We start from the raw sequence: 17,547 nt of genomic DNA, 5'->3' as shown, positions 1-17,547 counted from the left end.
CTAAAGTTTAAAGAATCAAGTTATGGAACAATAACAACTGAAAATATGTCTACATCAGATTATGTTTGTGTTGAAAACAATCTAGTTTGTTTTTCATTTGTTGAATTATCGCCTATAACTGTTTTACTTTTTAGAACTTTTATTGCGAAAGGACAAATGTCTCTTTTGAAGTTGTTCCGGTTCAAATGACCATGACGTTTATCTTCTTCCGTTTCAGAGCTACTTTGAACTTCTAGTGCCACAACAAAAACCTGGAGCGTTCAGGACGCGTTTTTACTCTATGTCTGTTCAGTATTATTCTATTTTATCAGTCAAAGTAAAGTTAACTTCACTGGGAAATGGCTGGTTTACCTCCCGGAGACCCGCAGCTGGTCTCAATGATCGTCAATCATTTAAAAACACAGGGACTCTTCGACCAGTTCAGGAGGGACTGTTTGGCAGACGTTGATACGAAGGTAAAATAGTTAACAAAATACAATTTGATGGCATCTTTATATAACGTGTATTTGTTACGATATAGTCATTGAAGTATTTAATGTATGGGACTGATATGCTGGAGCATACTAAACAAATCTCTGTTAAATCCCAGTACATTATTTTACTGCCGTGGCAAGAACATCAGATGCCCCTGACGTTTATCCATTTCCATTTATTTTGCACCGCAATTACTTTAACACTTGATGTGGAAGAGAAAGTTATTCCACTATTTTTTAACGTTTGAGGATAATTTGTATAATCTGGGATTTCATATTTTATAAACTGGACAAAAAACACCCGAAAGCATTAAAGGTTTCTGCCATATGTTTGTTTGAGTTTTTGATTTTAAAGTGCTATATCTATTCTTAATGTTTTAATTGGCAATGTACTAGAGGGCTGCAACTGTAGATTGTTTCATTCACTGAAATATCTATTTATGTCAAAGTGATAATATCCTCTAACAAAGAGAATACATATAGTTTTGTTGCTGTCATAGAGAAACTGAAATCAGTGAAACAGTTTGTGATTAATTACTATCATTTAATCAATGAAGTGTTGCAGCCCTGATGAATTATATTAGATGTTTCCTCATTGTCAGTAAATTCAGTGCAATTCAAGTACAAGAGTATGTTAGTTTGTCTCTTAAAACCTTTTGTCTTTCCTACTGAAGATAGATATATGTTTAAGAATGCCCATACTCAGAAATGTTGATATCCACACATTGTAGCTAATTTGGTTCTCTTAGTATTATTGGTAGCTGTTGTATAAGGAATTAAATCAACATAGCATGACATTTTTCTATAGTATTCAAGTTAGACTCCAGGTAGCTGTTAATCAATTTTAGACATTTTTAATCCTCAAAGTGATATAATGACCCAATAACCCAATTCCTTATGCAGCGAATGTCATCAAAAATGTCACCTGGACACAGACAATGGGTGAACATGAATTTTGATAAAGGATATAAAGGTTTCAGTTTCAAAACAATTTGCACTTGAGCTGCCTACCCACCAGGAAAAGTGATGAAGTTAGTTAGAGAAGTACCTGTATCCGGCAGATAGTAATAAACCTCCTCAGCAGTGGTAATTTTCTTGCTTTTTCTTTTGCAGCCAGCTTACTTGAACCTGAAACAAAGAGTGGACAACTTTGTCTCTAATCACCTCTCTAATCACACATGGAGCCCACATTTGAACAAAAACCAGCTGAGGAACAACATCAGACAGCTTGTGCTACAGTAAGTGTGAATGCAAGGACTTTTTTTTTTAATCTTTTCTTTATCTCTGCTTATGTTCATAGTTCTTTGGTGCAGTAGACCCACTACATTAAGCTCTTTGTCTTAGATCTGGCATGCTGGAACAGGGAGTGGACAGGATCGTTGCCCAGGTGGTGGATCCCAAAGTCAACCATATATTCAGGCCACAAGTGGAGAGGGTGGTCAGAGAATTTCTGTCACCTGGCAGCTCTTCTGAGGAGCCGCCAGCCCCACCGCCGCCAACAGAGATCAAACCAGACAGCAGCATTCCTGAGCAGGGTATGTTGTGCTTCAAGTCCTAATCACAGTTTTTGATTTCTTGCTATTCATCAAAGAAAAGTTAAAGACATCATTTCCCTCTTTAAACGTAAAATGGTCAGTATGCAGGTCACTCCCTGCAGTTGTCAAGTGTACACTGATCTGCAGAGAACAACTATCGTGTTTGAAATTCTTCAAAACACAAAGCTACTTGGAGTTCAAACTACGTTACTGATCCTGTAAATATTATACTTTCCCCCCCATTTTATACAGAGAACTATGCACACAATTCTGAAAATGTGAAGATTATCTATCAACACCACAACTACAAACTTTTAAACTCTAAGCACATACCCATTAGTCTCACTCACACTCATAATATTATTCTACATCAAAATTTTGCAGATAAACACACATTGCCTATTATAACACACTGTTCACCTAAACCTACCTGATTACAAGTTATCTCACTCCTAGAACAATTGTATTTACAGGATATAAAATATCTCAAGTCACCTTTAATATCTATTTCTTATGTTACCTTTTTGTATCTGTGTACTGGTTTTCTTTTCTTTGATGCTCTGTATGACATAAGCATAAATCTTTTAAGAAGTTGTGCCAAATTTTCAAGAAATGTGTTTTAACATTTGGGAAAACACTTATAATATACTGCATATCACGCAGATGTTGTTTCTCAGAGTAGAGTGAATATCCATTCTTTACATACTCCTCTATTGAGATTTAAAACACAAACAAGTGGAAGTATCTGTTAAATAAACAGTCTCTGACTCTTCACAGCGTCAACATCTGCTCCAACTACCACTGCAGCCAGTGACGCCATGTCCATCCTGGATACGATAACTTCGCTCAATCAGGAGGCGAGTGTCAGAGCCAGCTCAGGCACAGAGAAAGGTCGAAAAGGTCAAGCTTCAGATGAGCCCATGCAGCTTGTGGAGGAGAGTGATCAGGAAATGAGTATTGTGGAGGAAGAAGACGGAGACCATGAAGGAAAAGCTGTGGAAGAGGCAGAGGAAATGAAGGAAGCATCAGAGATTTCAATGTTAGAAGTGAAGACAGAGGACACTCAGGAGCAGATGGATTTGGATAGAGAGGAGGGGTTATTAGAAGACGTGAAGATGGAGGATGAGGAGTCAGAAGCTCAGGAGCAGAAAAAGGAGGACAGAGACTACGTCATCAGCCGATTCACTGGAAAACCCTCAGAAGAGAAACAGGACGATGAGCTCCTGAATTCTACAAGTCAAGCCAAGCAAAAAGCCAAAGAGAGGATAAAGGAAGGTGAGCTGCTGTATCCTCTGCACACATGTATTTACAGAAATTCAAGCAGCATTAGACATACCCTCTCTGGACATGGACATCTTATGAACCATAATGAATATTCTTCACTTCTAAAAATAGAGATGACTTGTATTGATAAGTATTCAGTAAATATTGTAAAATATGACCAGGTTTCTGTAGTTATTCAGTTAAATTAGCTGCAGGTTGCAAAACACTGAATTTTTGCATAACAGTTGATGATTGTTATTAAAACACAAGAAAATAATTTGTAAAAAAGACATGCAAATGTTTCATTTCCACGTATTTCCTTCTTTAATGCTATATTTTAAACAGAGCAAAAGAACAAAATGTTATTGCATAGATAAAATGTCCTTTTCACTGCAGAATACTCTCTGGAGGACTCTGATCTGGAGGGTCTGAGTGACATCACAGTGAGCTCCGTCCACACCAGCGACTTGTCCTCATTTGAGGAGGAAAGTGAAGATGACGAGCTGATGTCTGACTCGTCTGAAGAAGGGGAGCTTCCACCTGATGGTCTGAACATTTCACTCATGTATATATAAATTATGAAATGTAACTGAAGTAAAAAAAGTGTAAAAAATGGCCTGTACTACAGATGTTTGAATTTGAGAAATAATTTTTTTTTGTGGTACTATCTTTCACCTGATGAAGGTGAAGAGGCAGAACAGAACGACACCACTGAAGATGCAGGAGAAGAGGAGCGCAAGCCTCGCCGCAAAGCTTATGTTCACAAGCCCTTCCTCTACTCTCGTTACTATAGTGATTCGGATGATGAAATCACTGTGGAGGAACGTCGCAGAAATGCTGTAAGTTGTCTTATTAAAGGCTTTACTCCTTTGGTAAATTGATTTATGATATATTGTATAGTCTTTCACTGTAAAGTCATTCTTTGTTTTTGTGATTCCGTCATTGCTGTGTCTCTCGTGTCCTTGACTGTGATCTCAGGCAAAGGACAAAGAAGAAAGGCTGCTCAAGAGACAGCAGAACAGAGAACGAATGGAGGAAAAGCGTAAACAGAAAGCAGTGCAGGCTGAGGAACAAGGTATTTCTGTCTCATGTTTGCTTTCAAATGCTTTTAGAGTTGTGGGCTTAAATTTAGATGGTACAGTCATCCATTTTTGTAATTTCATGTCATTTGTTATCTTGTCTTTTCTGCCCATTCTGTCCATCCCCAACTTTTTCTACGAAAGAGTAGCAACACATGATATTTTAATCAATACAGCAACCTCAGATGTTTATCGAATGTTTTTGGTCCATTTGAGGCCATTACAGTTATCTTTAAACCCGTTGAAGATTTAATGATCAGGTTTTGTTGGGACGATGTAAAAGCTGTAGTTTTCACAACATTTTGGAATGTTATGATCAACACAGAATACAAAAAACAAAAGGGTGGAAGCTCTGCCGGGCCAGAGCGTCCCAGGGCCAAAGAAGCTCGTAAAGAGAGGAAAGTACTGGAGAAGAAAATGGCTCTCAACAGGAAGAGGAAACTAGACTCAAGGTATGTGCAGAAATTGAGTGAAATTCATATAGCTGCTTCTCAACACAATCAAACTCTGTGATGTACACTCTGCAAATGTATCATTTTCCCCTTTTCAGAAAAGAGGGAGATGTTGCAAGCAAGAAGAAAGGAGACACAGGAGGAGAAGGATCCAAAAAAATGGTACGTGAAAGTTGCCATGAGGAAAGTAACCATCTATCCTTAGACCGTTGAGTTGTAAAACACAACATTGTGTTTGATTATCTCAAAATTAGGAAGTGAAATCTGCTACCTCCAAGACTCCACAGCCAAAATTGATTAGGAATCTGTCAGAGTCGGCATCATCTGATGAGAGGCACAGAAGGACAAGCGGCAGCGTCTCGGAGGATTCCAGTGAAACCAAGAAGCTGTCTGACAAAAGCCGGACACACTCCTTCATCCTGGAGTTGGAGCAAGGCTCCCAGGAGGCTCTCAAACAACGTTCGGTTGGAAAATTTGATCGTCTGTCCCGTAAAGAACTTCACTCTAAAGAACGCAAAGAGAAGGAGCGCAGCCTGTCAGATGAACGTGCCAAACTGAAACAAAAGCAGGAAAAGAAATCTGAATATTCGACAGAGGAATCTCAGCAGAAGGATGGCGTTAAATTGGCAACTGAAGAAAAAGCTGAGAAGAAACCCAAGATTAAAAGTGACAAGAAAATGACAGGAAACTCAAAAGAAGGGAAGGCATCTGAAGGTGTCGCTGATGAGGGTCCTAAAGAGGCAAAGAAGGTTAAAGCACCATCCAATGAGGCTGTGAAAGTAGAGAAAGACAAGGACAAACAGAAGGAAAAAATGAAGGAAAAGGACAAAGATAGGAGCAAAGAAAGAGAAAAGGCAAAAGGAGAGAAAACCTCAGCAAAAAGTGATTTCAAGCAGCTGCTTCGACCCGAGTCGGCCGGTTCTTCTGAGGATCGGTCTGACATGGAGCCTGGACCAGACGGCAGCAAGAAGAAGGAGAAACACTCCAAGGATATCCTGAAAAGATCAAAGAGCTGCCCTGAGGACAGGCAAGGAGAAAAGCCCAAATCTACAACTGAAGGTAAAGATAGTGAGAAGGACAAGATTAAACTCGATCAAGACAGCCAGAAGTCAAACAAGCCTAGCTCCGAGACAGACAAAGATCCAAAAAGAGTCAAACCAACAGAGAAAGGAAAACTCTTGGAAAAATCCAAATCTAAAGTTGAATCAAAGACTCTGTTAAAGACTGATAAGAAAATTCAAAGTTTAGAAGTCAAAAGTGCAGCGGGCGCAGCTACCAGCAAACCTGAGACAACAAAAGATAGGAAAAAAGAGGGAACTGCAAAGGAACAACGGAGAACCTCTGAAGAACTGTCACACGAAAGATCGGAAAATAAGAGTGCAAAGAAAAAAGTGGAGAAGAAAGATAAAGTCTCAGAAAAGAAAGCTGATGCCCAAGAAGAGAAGAAAGCACCCGTAGAAGAAAACCTGGAAAACGTTGACAAATCGGAAGCAAAGACTTTTGTTTCCGCCATGAGTCTTGAGACTGAAGAGCCATCGAAGAAACAATTTCTTCTCCCAGACACGAGCACAGACTCTGAGCCCGTCACCACCACCGTCACCACGTCGTTCTCAGACGACACATGCGATGCTTTAAGTGACATCACCCCCGAACCACCTGAAGGAGAAACAGAGTCACGGCTCAGTGATTTGCCCTCTGTGCCGGCTGAGGCCAATGCTCTGCTGACTCTCATGGATGTTTGTACCTCGGCAGAGATGAGGCTTCCAACAGAGAGCATCCAAGAGGAGGTGACTGCGGAAATAGCATTTGAGGAAGCTGATATGAAAATGAAAGAGGCAGCTCTGACTCTGCTCTCCATGGATCCGGACAGCACAATGTCCTCCAGGTTGATAAGTCATTGTTCAAGGGAAGAACAAGAGGTGAATCTGCCCGTCCCACAACCGATGGAAATGGCTGCAGCTAAGGAGGAAGAGCGGCCTCCTCCTGAAACTGAGGTCGCTGCCACTGAGATGTCGTCAACTCCATCTCAACAGACAGCTGGGTTCATGGAGGAAACACCAAACAGTGCAGGTATGAGGATAAAAGTGAATCATATTCTCTCTATGCATGTCAGAATGTTTTATACATATATATTTATTTTTTTTCTTTTTCTTAACAGAAGAGATGGAAAGTCCAGAGAAAGAAATGGACATGTCAAATGTCGAAACCTCTCAGGCGCTTCCTCCACAGGTAATTTCTGATTATCAAATTAGGTGGCGATTAATTTAATACTATATTACAGAGAAATGATTGCAGCAGTTTTTCATTTTGAAAGTCTTAACTATTTTAATGGTGCTAGTAAACGTCTTGTTGATTCATTAATGTAAATAAATGGGAAATTGCCTCACAGGACGACAACGCGACCTCTAATGATTGTCAGGCGTCTTCCAACGAGGATAAAACTAACACTGCTGAAATGACTCCTGATACACAGTCACAGGATAAAATGGCATCACCAGCAATTCATAAAGAAGGTAAAAAAAAAAAAAAAAAACTAATATACCCTATATTCACTTTTTTTCCTACCATCTTTGCACATTTTTCTCTCCATGACATTCAGTGTGAAATGTATGGTTTTTGTAAAGACATTTGCATTGACCAATCTTTGTCTCCATCTTTACTTTCTTTAATATTTCAGCTGCTGCTGATGTTGTTGTGTCAGAAACAGAAGGAGTCAGAGAAAACACGGAGGAAAACATGGCTTCCATTGTTTGCGATGCCTCTGAACAAGACTCTGAAATGTGCAGTCAACAAGGTGACTGCTTAAAAACGCGTGGTGTACTGAAATGAATGAGTATTTTCTTCTTGCGTTCGTATTTAATACGTTGTCTTTATTTTAGATGAAAGTGAGCCGGATCTTCCAGTCACAAACATAGGCTTAGAGGTGAGTTAACACTCTACATTAACATTTGTTGTCTTAAATTTTAAAGCGGGACTTAAAAATGATTCAATCATCTCTCAGCAGTCGGTGGAGTCGGTCGCTGAGGAGAATCAGGCCGCGACGGCTGTAAATGAGGGTACATTTTCTCTACTTACAAATCCAAATATGTGAATAAATGATCTGCTTTAAAAAGTATCAATTAAAGTTTTAAAGGAATTAAAGAAAAGGTGGAAATAAAGCAATATTATAATGAAGCTTATTTTCACATCTAGATGAATCTGAGAAAAAGACACAGGAGGAAGACAGTGTTGCAGCTGAGAAAAGTGATCTCCAGCCTGTAAGTATTGAACCTTAATCTATGCCCGCTGACGTGTATCCGTGCTGGGTGTTGATCTTTGTATTTGTGAATGTTTTTAAGATGGAAACCAACGTTCCAGAGGTGTCGGAGGAGGAGGTCAGAGAAGGTGAAGCCGAGTGTCAGCCCAAACTTGTCAAACAAATCAGTGAGTTTTTATCAAAAAATATCCACATCTATTGTTTCTTTTTGGCTGTTGTATCTGAGTGGTTTGTTTTCGTGTCTGAGGGTTGTATTATATTGTGCATTCACATGGTGCCGGACTGGAAAAAAGAATGTTGGGTCAAAAGTTTTATTGCATGAGTTGAGACATCAACACATGTTGAACTACAGTTTGAGTAAGATTAATTCCGGCAAATTAGGTACGTCCTATACGTTTTTATTATTTATTTATATTTATTAAATGGACAACAAGTGAAGTCACGACACTGAAGTCGTTTCAGGGAATCTGGTAACGCTGCAACAACTGTTTTCCAGATTCTGCCTTTTAGAGAACCTGGACACTCAAAGAGTCGGAACAACTAATTCCCATGAATGTTGTAATTTTTTTATATTCACAGTTTGAGAAAGGTGTGATTTTCTGTGGGAGATCAAGTCATCTTCTACAGACACGTGTTGTTTTGCAGAAAAGGTCCCACTCATTTCCACTTCCTCTCTATTTCTCAGGTAACATCTCCAGCACAGACAGCCAGGAAGAAGAGAAAGGATCAGACCTGTCAGAAAAGGTAACTTTTTCCTGAACAATCCCTTTGTACTGTATTAAATTCAGCTCCTGTGTACACACAACTGTCTGTGCTGACACTTTTTTCTGTCTTGTAGGAAGAGAAGACGGAGGGAAGAGGAAGACGGAAAAGAAAACTGTCCACTCAGAAAGTTACAGCTGTGAAAGAATCTGGTATATTGGCCTTGAATCAAAAATAAAAAAGGATTTGTCTTGTGACACCTTCAATAAGAATTTTTAATTATATAATCCATTCAGAAAGCAATGTTATTGTTCACTGATTGTACAATGTAGCAACTAAACTTCATCTTTTCTGTGAAAAAAAATGTGTTTGTAACTGATCAGGTGACGAGAGAGATGAAAACGAAAGTATGGAGCAATCGTCTGTCGAGGTAAATGCATTTGTCGTTATGTCCCTCCTTTCAAATTATGACATTGTGAAGAAAACAGCAGTCAAACGTCCATCCTTGAAGAGGGGAAACTAATTTTACCAACTTCTTTTTATTAATCTCTCTGGAAACCGAGCAGGAGAAGGTTGTAGACGTGAAAACACCTCGCAGGGGAAGATCATCTAGATTAACCGAGGAGACGGAGAAGGACCATTTCAAGGAGCCTGAGAAGACTGAGGAGACACCGAGCCGCAGGAGACGACGTTCAGGAGCTGCAACCAAAGAAACCACTGCTGGTAATCTGTTAATGACAAATGAGAGATATGGACGTTGTTATGGTTTGAAAAAATTATTACGATGGAAAATGTGTTAATCTCCTTATTATATCGTTTAAAATTAGTGATCATTCGTTTTTTTAATCTGGAATGAGAGCTATAATTCAGGTAGAGCGTGAATGAGTATGACAGATGATGAATGGGTGTAAAGCTGTACTGTCTTAATGACGTACTTGAAGCTGCTTTAAATACAGATCATAAGAATGAATATGTTTTTTGAACACTTGATTATTGTGCTTCTGTTTTATTTTAGCGTACATTAGCCAAGTATTACATTTTAGTAAAGGTTTGAAATATGTGACAAAATAATTCAAGATAAAAATGGAAAATGTTCACACAAACAAAGACACAGACTCCAATTGTTAGCTATGTCAAGTAGGCAGTTTTTGCTTTTGTGGATTTAATTTATTTGACATCTTGTACTTCAGAGTAGAACATTTTTTACTACATGGCAGCTTAAAGTAGCATTTATTTTATTTTTAACTTTAGATGAGAAGAAAGATGAGGACGATGCTGATCAAACCTCTTCAGACAAACCAGCAGAGGAGGAAGAGAAGGAGGAGGTAAGAGACAGTGCTTATTTCACCAGGTACAAACATGTGTACTGGGTACATATTCAAATAATTTTTTTCCTAATTTGTAGAAAACTGAGGAAGAAAATGCACCAGAGACCCATGAAGATTCAGAGAACTCCACTGACATACGTAAGATACTTTTTTCATTTAAAGTCATGTTTGCACTTTCCCTCTTATTCTTTTAGTCACTGCTCTGTTTAAAGGACTGACTGATGATTATAGTTGGAGGGTTGGCTTCATGCTGTAATCTTGAGAAAAACGTATTGATTTGTCAACAAAAATCACATTTCTTTGTCAGGTAAATCAGCACTAAAGAGAAAAATGTCAGAGGAAATGGAGGAAACTGTTGAGGTGAGATTTTTGTTTTATTTAAAATGGACGCTGGTTTGCAAAAAACTCCGTATGACTTTATCCCCACAATAAAAACATGCTGTTACTTGTATTTTAAATTACAATTGGTGTGTCTTTATATGCATTCAAACATCATTCTGCAGGAGACCCAGGCTGAAAAAGAGACAGAGGAGGAAAATGGTCAGCAAGAAGAGGAAATCAGTCAGCAAGGGGAGGAAAAGGGTCAAAGAGAGGAGGAAAAGGGTCAGCAAGAGGAGGAAATCCGTCAACAAGAGGAGGAAAAGGGTGAGCAAGAGGAGGAAATCAGTCAACAAGAGGAGGAAAAGGGCCAGCAAGAGGAGGAAATCAGTCAACAAGACTTGGAAAAGGGTCAGCAAGAGGAGGAAATCCGTCAGCAGGAGGAGGAAAAGGGTCAGCTAGAAGAGGAAAACAGTCAACAAGAGGAGGAAATCCGTCAGCAGGAGGAGGAAAAGGGTCAGCTAGAAGAGGAAAACAGTCAACAAGAGGAGGAAATCGGTCAACAAGAGGAGGAAATCAGTCAGCAAGAGGAAGAAATCTGTCGGCAAGAAGAGGAAATCTGTCAGCAAGAGGAGGAAATCAGTCAACAAGAGGAGGAAAACGGTCAGCAGGCACAAACTGAGCAGCAGTCTGAAAAAGACAGTGGTAAGAAATGTGCAAAGAATACAAAAACTCTTGTTATCAGTCACATATGAGTAAAACTTGCCTGTGAAGCTGTTCATTCTTTGGTCATTACAGCCTCTGTATTGTATATTTATTTTTTTCCAGGTGGTTCTCCGTCATTGAGCCAGTCAGAGGAACAAGAGGAGGTTAAAATGGAGAGCGACAGTGAGAAGAAACCAGACGATGTACGTAGTAAAATAGTCATTATATATGACTTACATTGTGATTCTTAAATAAATCCCTGTTTTTCTTATCTTCCCAGGCTGAGGAGGAGGAGGAGGAGGATAAGGACGAGGAGGAGCAGCAACAGCAGCAGCAGCAGCAGCAGCAGCAGCAGCAACAGCAGGAGGACCAGGACATGACTCCAAAGAGAAAGAGAGGGCGGCCTTCAAAGGCAGCAGCAGCCACTGATGATTCAGGTTAGAAATGTTGAATTTAGTGAAAAGTTTTTAAAAAAAAATGCTTTCACATTAAAACACCTCCAGTAACCAGTGTGGTTTCCATAACTGTTTATCTTTTTCTTGCAGATAAAAAAGACAAAAAAGCTGAAGACAAAGAAAGTGAGCCAAATGACGAAGAGGAGGAGGAGGAGGAGGACGGAGAGGGAGAAAAAGGAACTGCAACCAGAGCGACCACGCGGTTAGCGTCACGCTTAGAGGCTGAAAGGTACTTTGACTGATCATGGACACAACAGTCGTTTCTCTCTCTCTGTCTGACACATTGTTGTTTTCATATTGCACGACTTGCACTGGTGTTGGTCTCATGTTGCACTGGCTTTCTGTTTTAAATTATAATCCCTTTTGTTTCCAATTATATTCCCTCTGTTGTAAATAACTCGTTCTTTAACTATTTTATTTTCCTCATATTATTTATCTCTCAGTCTTTATATGTACACCACTGACCAGAGCAAGTCCATAGTATTGTGTGAACTTTACCTGGCAATAAACCTGATTCTTGTCGCTTTCACACAAATTCAGAATCAGGACGACACACATTCATGCATTTAATTTAAAAGATAAAATCATCAGTTACAATATTACTGCTTTAGCTTTCTGACAGTGACCAAACATGAATACACCTCTCACTGCTCGTCTGTTGCATCTTTGACCTGAAACGGACGACTCTACACCTTAAACTTGTTATTGTGATGATGATACATCATTGCACAGTGTAAAGGCGAAAGAGGAAGAGGAAGAGGAACCTGTGTGCAGCTTCATATCCTGATATATCTTGTATATGGGTCAAGATATTATATATAAGCTATATTGCCTTACCTTTAACCGTGACATAAAAATGTATTTGATTTATATTGTTATATATCTATATATCGATATTGAAATTATATAAAAAAGAGACTAAGATTTTCTCTTTTCTCTTTCTCTTTTCTCTCTTTTTCCTAAATGATTTATTTAACTTGAGTAAAAATATGGATTTGACTGACATACTTGCACTACTCAGCAAAATATGTAACATTAGTCATATTGTATTTGGATATTCTGAAGCAGAAATTTTTGTTAGGGATGAGCCGTTACGATACTGGATTGGATATCGGACGGATGAAACCTAACCCTAACCCAAAAAACCCAGCTAGAATCCAAAAAACCTATGTCTCATGTTTCAATATGCACAGGCTGTAAAAATGTAAATAAGAAATCAGCAATAGCATTTTAGCCAAGTCATGTTGTGGGCTGTTCTCCCATGAAGAAGAACATTTGTAATACAGTTGGAGAATTATGACTTTGAGTTTGTGATATCGGTATCAGTATTTTATATCCAACTAAACAATGGACAAAAAAATGACAACAAAATGACTGGAGCACCTGCAGAAAAAGCACCAGACAACGGCTCTGTAATGTGTCACGAAATCAAAGTCATTTGTGCAGCTGTAAACTGTGCGACACTGAATCGCCCTTGGTCGTCTAAAGTCAGCCGTGATGAATGACTCTCTGATTATTTTAGCGCTGCATGTTTGCACTCTGAAGCACCCAGGAGGCATCATCACTGTCACATTCTATTAAATGAAACCCGGGGAGATTTAGTGCTGAAGTAACAACTGTTGTTTCATATTTGTTTTTATTGCTTCTCAGAAACAAGCCAAGTAAACCATCCACCCGGGCAAGTCGACAGAGCGGTAAAGACGAGACCGCAGCTGGCACGCGGTGAGTTTGTTTCACTGAGGTTCAGCAGAACCAACCCTGCTTGAAGGGGGAATCCGACCAAATCTGACTGCTGGGTCTTTGCTCTGTGAAAGAGGACATTTTACCAAACGTTTTCCCGGAATTTCTAAACGTTTTTTGGAGTTATTTATGCACAAAATTAAAGTAAGAAATCATTTTTTTGCATTGCCTGAGCTTGAGGGGGAAAGTATATTAAATATCTTGAATTACACTACAGCCACAGAGTCACGGTCAATAAAAAATAAGTAGACTTGCGAATAATTTGTTATGGTGATATATTAGTGTTTGAGGAGGTACATGTTTTTGTGTATAATGGAAGTACAAATCCAGAGTATTCAGAAAGCCTTAAATAGGCTTTTAAAAAAAGAAAGAAAGAAGATAAATTGATTTATTTTTGTCACTTTAGAAATAAGTAGTCTTTTTATTTCGGTGTATAATCATATACAGAGCATGTTTGCTTCTGCACTGAGTCACAGCACAAAGACGCTCAATGAACATGATGAATTTAAGTCATAATCTTCTCTTATAGATTATCACAAATACACACTATAGAAAAACAGGGTGTTTTTTTTTTTTATCAATTAGAACAAGTTCTCTGATTTTTCAGCTTCTTAAGTGTAAATATTTTCTCGTTTCCTCGCTCTCAATAACACAGAAATGGTAATTTGAGAAAAGAATGCATCGATTATGAAAATAATCGTTAGTTGCAGCCCTACTTTTTTACAAACTGGGTTAATTATTTTATTCATTTGTGTCGTCGTTTGCTCTGTGGAACGCCAGAAATAAAACACAGGAAATGAGATTTCTAAAGAGCAGCGTCATGTCTTCTCATGACTTGTTTTTTTTCCCCGAGCAGTGGTGAAAAACACGTCGTGTTAGTAATGGTCGGTGGATGGAAATTTTGACCACCAGGAGTTTGTTAAAAAACACAGGAAAAACATTAGCAACACATTACACTGAAACAAGGGAATGTTTCCAGGAAAAAAAAATATGATTGAATATTATTTTAATTTTATTTTCGTTTCATTCATTAATTATTAGCGCCGACTGAAAGACATAAATATGTTTTTAAAACTATTTCTTTAAACTTATTCCATTAGTGCTATTTTCAAAAAGGTGTTTGCTCATTTATTTTCATTTGTGGGTATTAATTCTAACGATTCTTTTCATAATCGATTAATCTATTTATTAATTTCTCAAGTAATAGTTTGGGCCATAAAATGTCAGAAAACGTTAAAAAATGTTCATTGTTTGTCAAACCTGGAAGTGATTCACTTTTAATGATTTCTTTGTTATACGGAGCAAAGAGACAATCAGAAATCCTGTTTTTAATAATGAAAAAAGCTTCGAACCGATTCATGGATGGTCAAAATGGTTGATGATTCATTTAGTAATCGATTAATAATCGATAATAATTGTTTCAGCTCTCATTAATTCCTCCCGTCTTTGAAACTCAGACTATCGACCTGTGTCTATGACTGGATTATGCAAATGTTTTGTTTGTCATTGTTTTCTCTATCACCCCCGGCAGGAAAATGCAATTGGACTCTCTGACAGATTTTTTTTTTTTTTATTTGTTTAGTTTAAAAAAAAAAGCAGATTTAGTCACACATGTTCATTTTTTAGCTTCAATTATTACTCTTAAATCCTTAAGTTTTAAAAATCTACCCTCAACACTGCTTGTTCTGTTCAGGGGTTTGTGTGCCGACACGTTGTTGTGCTTGTTTCTAGTCATTGCTATGACACTTTTTTTGTGAATAACTCTCGCATTAACAAAGACAAACCTGTACGGCACTTCATTTGACACTTTAGACAAACGTACTGATTCGCTTCCTTGTGTACCTCCCGCAGCGGGACGAGGGGCCAGGCAGTGGCGGCGAAGGGGGGTCGTAAACGAGAGGCCAGCCCCCCTGCGGTGCGAACCCGGGGAGGACAGAAATCGGAGGAGCCCCCGTCCAAGAGAGCTAAACGCTGAAACCTGCGACAGCAGCAGACAGTGTGTGTGTGTGTGTGTGTGTTTTTCCCTTCTTCGTCTTCTTCTACATATCCAAGTCAGTTTTGTTGTTGGGGGTCAGAGAAGCTGTATAGTGAGTTAGCACGTAAAGCTGTTTGTGCTTCATAGTTAAAAAAAAAAGGCTCTGGATAGTATTATACTCTCACTCTCTCTCCCTCTCTTCTGATGGTGGAGTGTAAACCTGAGGATCTGTGTAGAAATCCCCCAGAATACTTTCTACCGCACTACGCCCATATGGTTTGGATCAGCCTTCGTCATTCCTGCGTTTATTCAGTAAAGCCCAGTAAACCAGAGTATTTCGGGCCAATCAAAGGCCTAATGTGCAGCCCAGACCAGCTGAGATGAAGAGGATGAATTGAAATTGGCCGTCAAGTCAGTCAGAGGCTTTAACGTCACCTTTAGTCATTTTTTATCGTTTTTGATTTGCAAGTCCAAACATGTTTAGATGTAGAAATCATTGTGAATCATCCCGGATTCATTATGAGTTTTATTATTTAATATTCATTCTGTGAATGAACAAAGTTTCCTTCCTTATTTTTTATGTTTTCTTTTTTTTATATGTATACTGTTCCAGTGGGTTAAAGGTTTGTATTTCTCTGAAATAACAGTAGTGCTAGTCACTGAAAACACGAGCAGTTTCTGAATAACTCGGGTCTTTTTTCATGACATATTTACACCCACAGATTTCTTTTTTTACTCTTGTAGAATTGAGTAGATGTGCAGAATAATCCTGTCAGTGTAAAGACACTTCATAAATGTGAATATCTTTCCCCCCCACCCCCCGTTCTTTCAAGAAGGTATAAATCACTTTAGATTCTTACTTGTGTTTGTTTTTTTCCCCCTGCACGAAACCCTCGGGAGGGACGTCTTGTGTTTCTCATAATTTATATGTGTTACAACAAATAGTCACGGCACTCGTAGTAAATTAAATATGTGCACATTTGATTATTACTGTTAGACACTGACACACATTTACAGAAAAGGATGTATAAGTATGCACAACTGTGAAGTGTAATGCTCAGCGTTGGTCAGCGGTGCGTCAGTGTGGTCGTAGAGCCGTTTATTAATGTGATCACTTCACATTATCTTTTCCCTTTTCTTTAAACGTGCATCTCTTTGTCTTGCATCATAATCGACACATTAACATTTCTTATTAGCAGAGTAAAGAAAAAAAGGTTTCACTTGCAGGTGATGCATGTATACATACTGTAGATGATCATCGGCCAATTCTATCATTGTAATCTTAATCTTTTATATTCCGTCCTTTCATGGCTTTTAGAAAGCCAGTGATATTTTAGTTAGAAATCTTTATTTTTATACCACAATTCAAAGTAGAGCTGTAACAATTTCTAAATTAATCGTATAAAATATATTGATAATCCATTCATTGTGTTTTTTAAATAGTTAAAACAACATTTTCTGGTTTCTTTGCTCCATATGACAAAGAAATCATTTTAACTAAATAATTTTTAACTAAACATTTTATGGACTAAACAATTTATAATCATCAGTCAATTAATAAATCAATGATTAAAATAATGATTTGATGCAGCCCTGAAACAAATTTAAATGACGTAAACAAAAAAATAACACAAATAACTACATCCACAGTAATAAAAATAATAAAACCATAATACAAACACTTAACCATAAAAAAATTATGAAAACCTGAGTTAAGTAAACCCAGAAAGATTAAATAAAATAAAAAATTTCAAGTTGTGATTTTAAGGAAGCTTCTCTGTCACAGGATCCGAAGGGAATAAAGTAGAGTTGCCGTCCGTTAAATGTTTTAATTCATTATTTAATAGAACATTAAACTTTAAAATCAAAATATAAAATGTAGTGGAAGAGGCAACGTTGATTAAAAGCCTGGTAGCTCAGTTCTGTTCTAACTGGAGCCTGAATATAGATGTTTTTATTCAGGCAGGTAAAAAGACTGTTGCGAATAATCCAGTCAAGATGAGATTAAAAAAAAAGAAAAGCATGTTAAATCGATTTAGTATCTTCAAAACCTGCCATGATAGAATCATATTTCCCTTTGATTTTATACAACATGCAGTGAATCCACACACACACACACTATCTGCCGCTTAAATGTGTCCAGATCCGACCTGACACACGACGGTTCAGTTGTGCAAAATTTATGTTAAAGGAAACCTTGTGTGTGTGTGTGTGTGTGAGTGTATCTCTTTGTTTATGAAAAGATAAAAAACAGTTCACAGCGCAG

At 38.1% G+C, this 17,547-nt stretch overlaps 1 protein-coding gene across 3 annotated transcripts; it reads left to right on the top strand.

Annotated features, from left to right (window-relative positions):
• Window positions 1–224: 224 nt before the first annotated feature.
• bod1l1 (biorientation of chromosomes in cell division 1-like 1) lies at window positions 225–16,140 on the top strand. Of its 3 annotated transcripts, none has more exons than XM_058650179.1 (30): window positions 225–455; window positions 1,587–1,711; window positions 1,818–2,008; window positions 2,786–3,283; window positions 3,668–3,817; window positions 3,956–4,110; window positions 4,250–4,346; window positions 4,676–4,802; window positions 4,901–4,964; window positions 5,057–6,872; window positions 6,961–7,031; window positions 7,192–7,315; window positions 7,480–7,596; window positions 7,682–7,725; window positions 7,807–7,858; window positions 7,995–8,059; window positions 8,141–8,225; window positions 8,744–8,802; window positions 8,897–8,972; window positions 9,144–9,190; window positions 9,324–9,483; window positions 10,012–10,085; window positions 10,166–10,226; window positions 10,396–10,448; window positions 10,592–11,111; window positions 11,235–11,314; window positions 11,392–11,548; window positions 11,657–11,795; window positions 13,217–13,288; window positions 15,158–16,140. In XM_058650179.1, the coding sequence occupies exons 1-30, from the start codon at window positions 339–341 to the stop codon at window positions 15,279–15,281; spliced, it is 5,520 nt and encodes a 1,839-aa protein (XP_058506162.1). In that variant the 5' UTR covers window positions 225–338; the 3' UTR covers window positions 15,282–16,140. The 3 variants fall into 3 exon arrangements, with proteins under 3 accessions (XP_058506162.1, XP_058506161.1, XP_058506160.1); XM_058650178.1 differs by having other exon boundaries at window positions 7,804–7,858; window positions 9,327–9,483; XM_058650177.1 differs by having other exon boundaries at window positions 7,804–7,858.
• Window positions 16,141–17,547: the final 1,407 nt, after the last annotated feature.

This window comes from Solea solea, chromosome 14 (genome assembly GCF_958295425.1).
Source record: "Solea solea chromosome 14, fSolSol10.1, whole genome shotgun sequence".
Lineage (NCBI taxonomy): Eukaryota > Metazoa > Chordata > Actinopteri > Pleuronectiformes > Soleidae > Solea > Solea solea.
The sequence above is the reverse complement of the archived record's forward strand: the minus strand, read 5'-3'. Positions and strand labels throughout refer to the sequence as shown.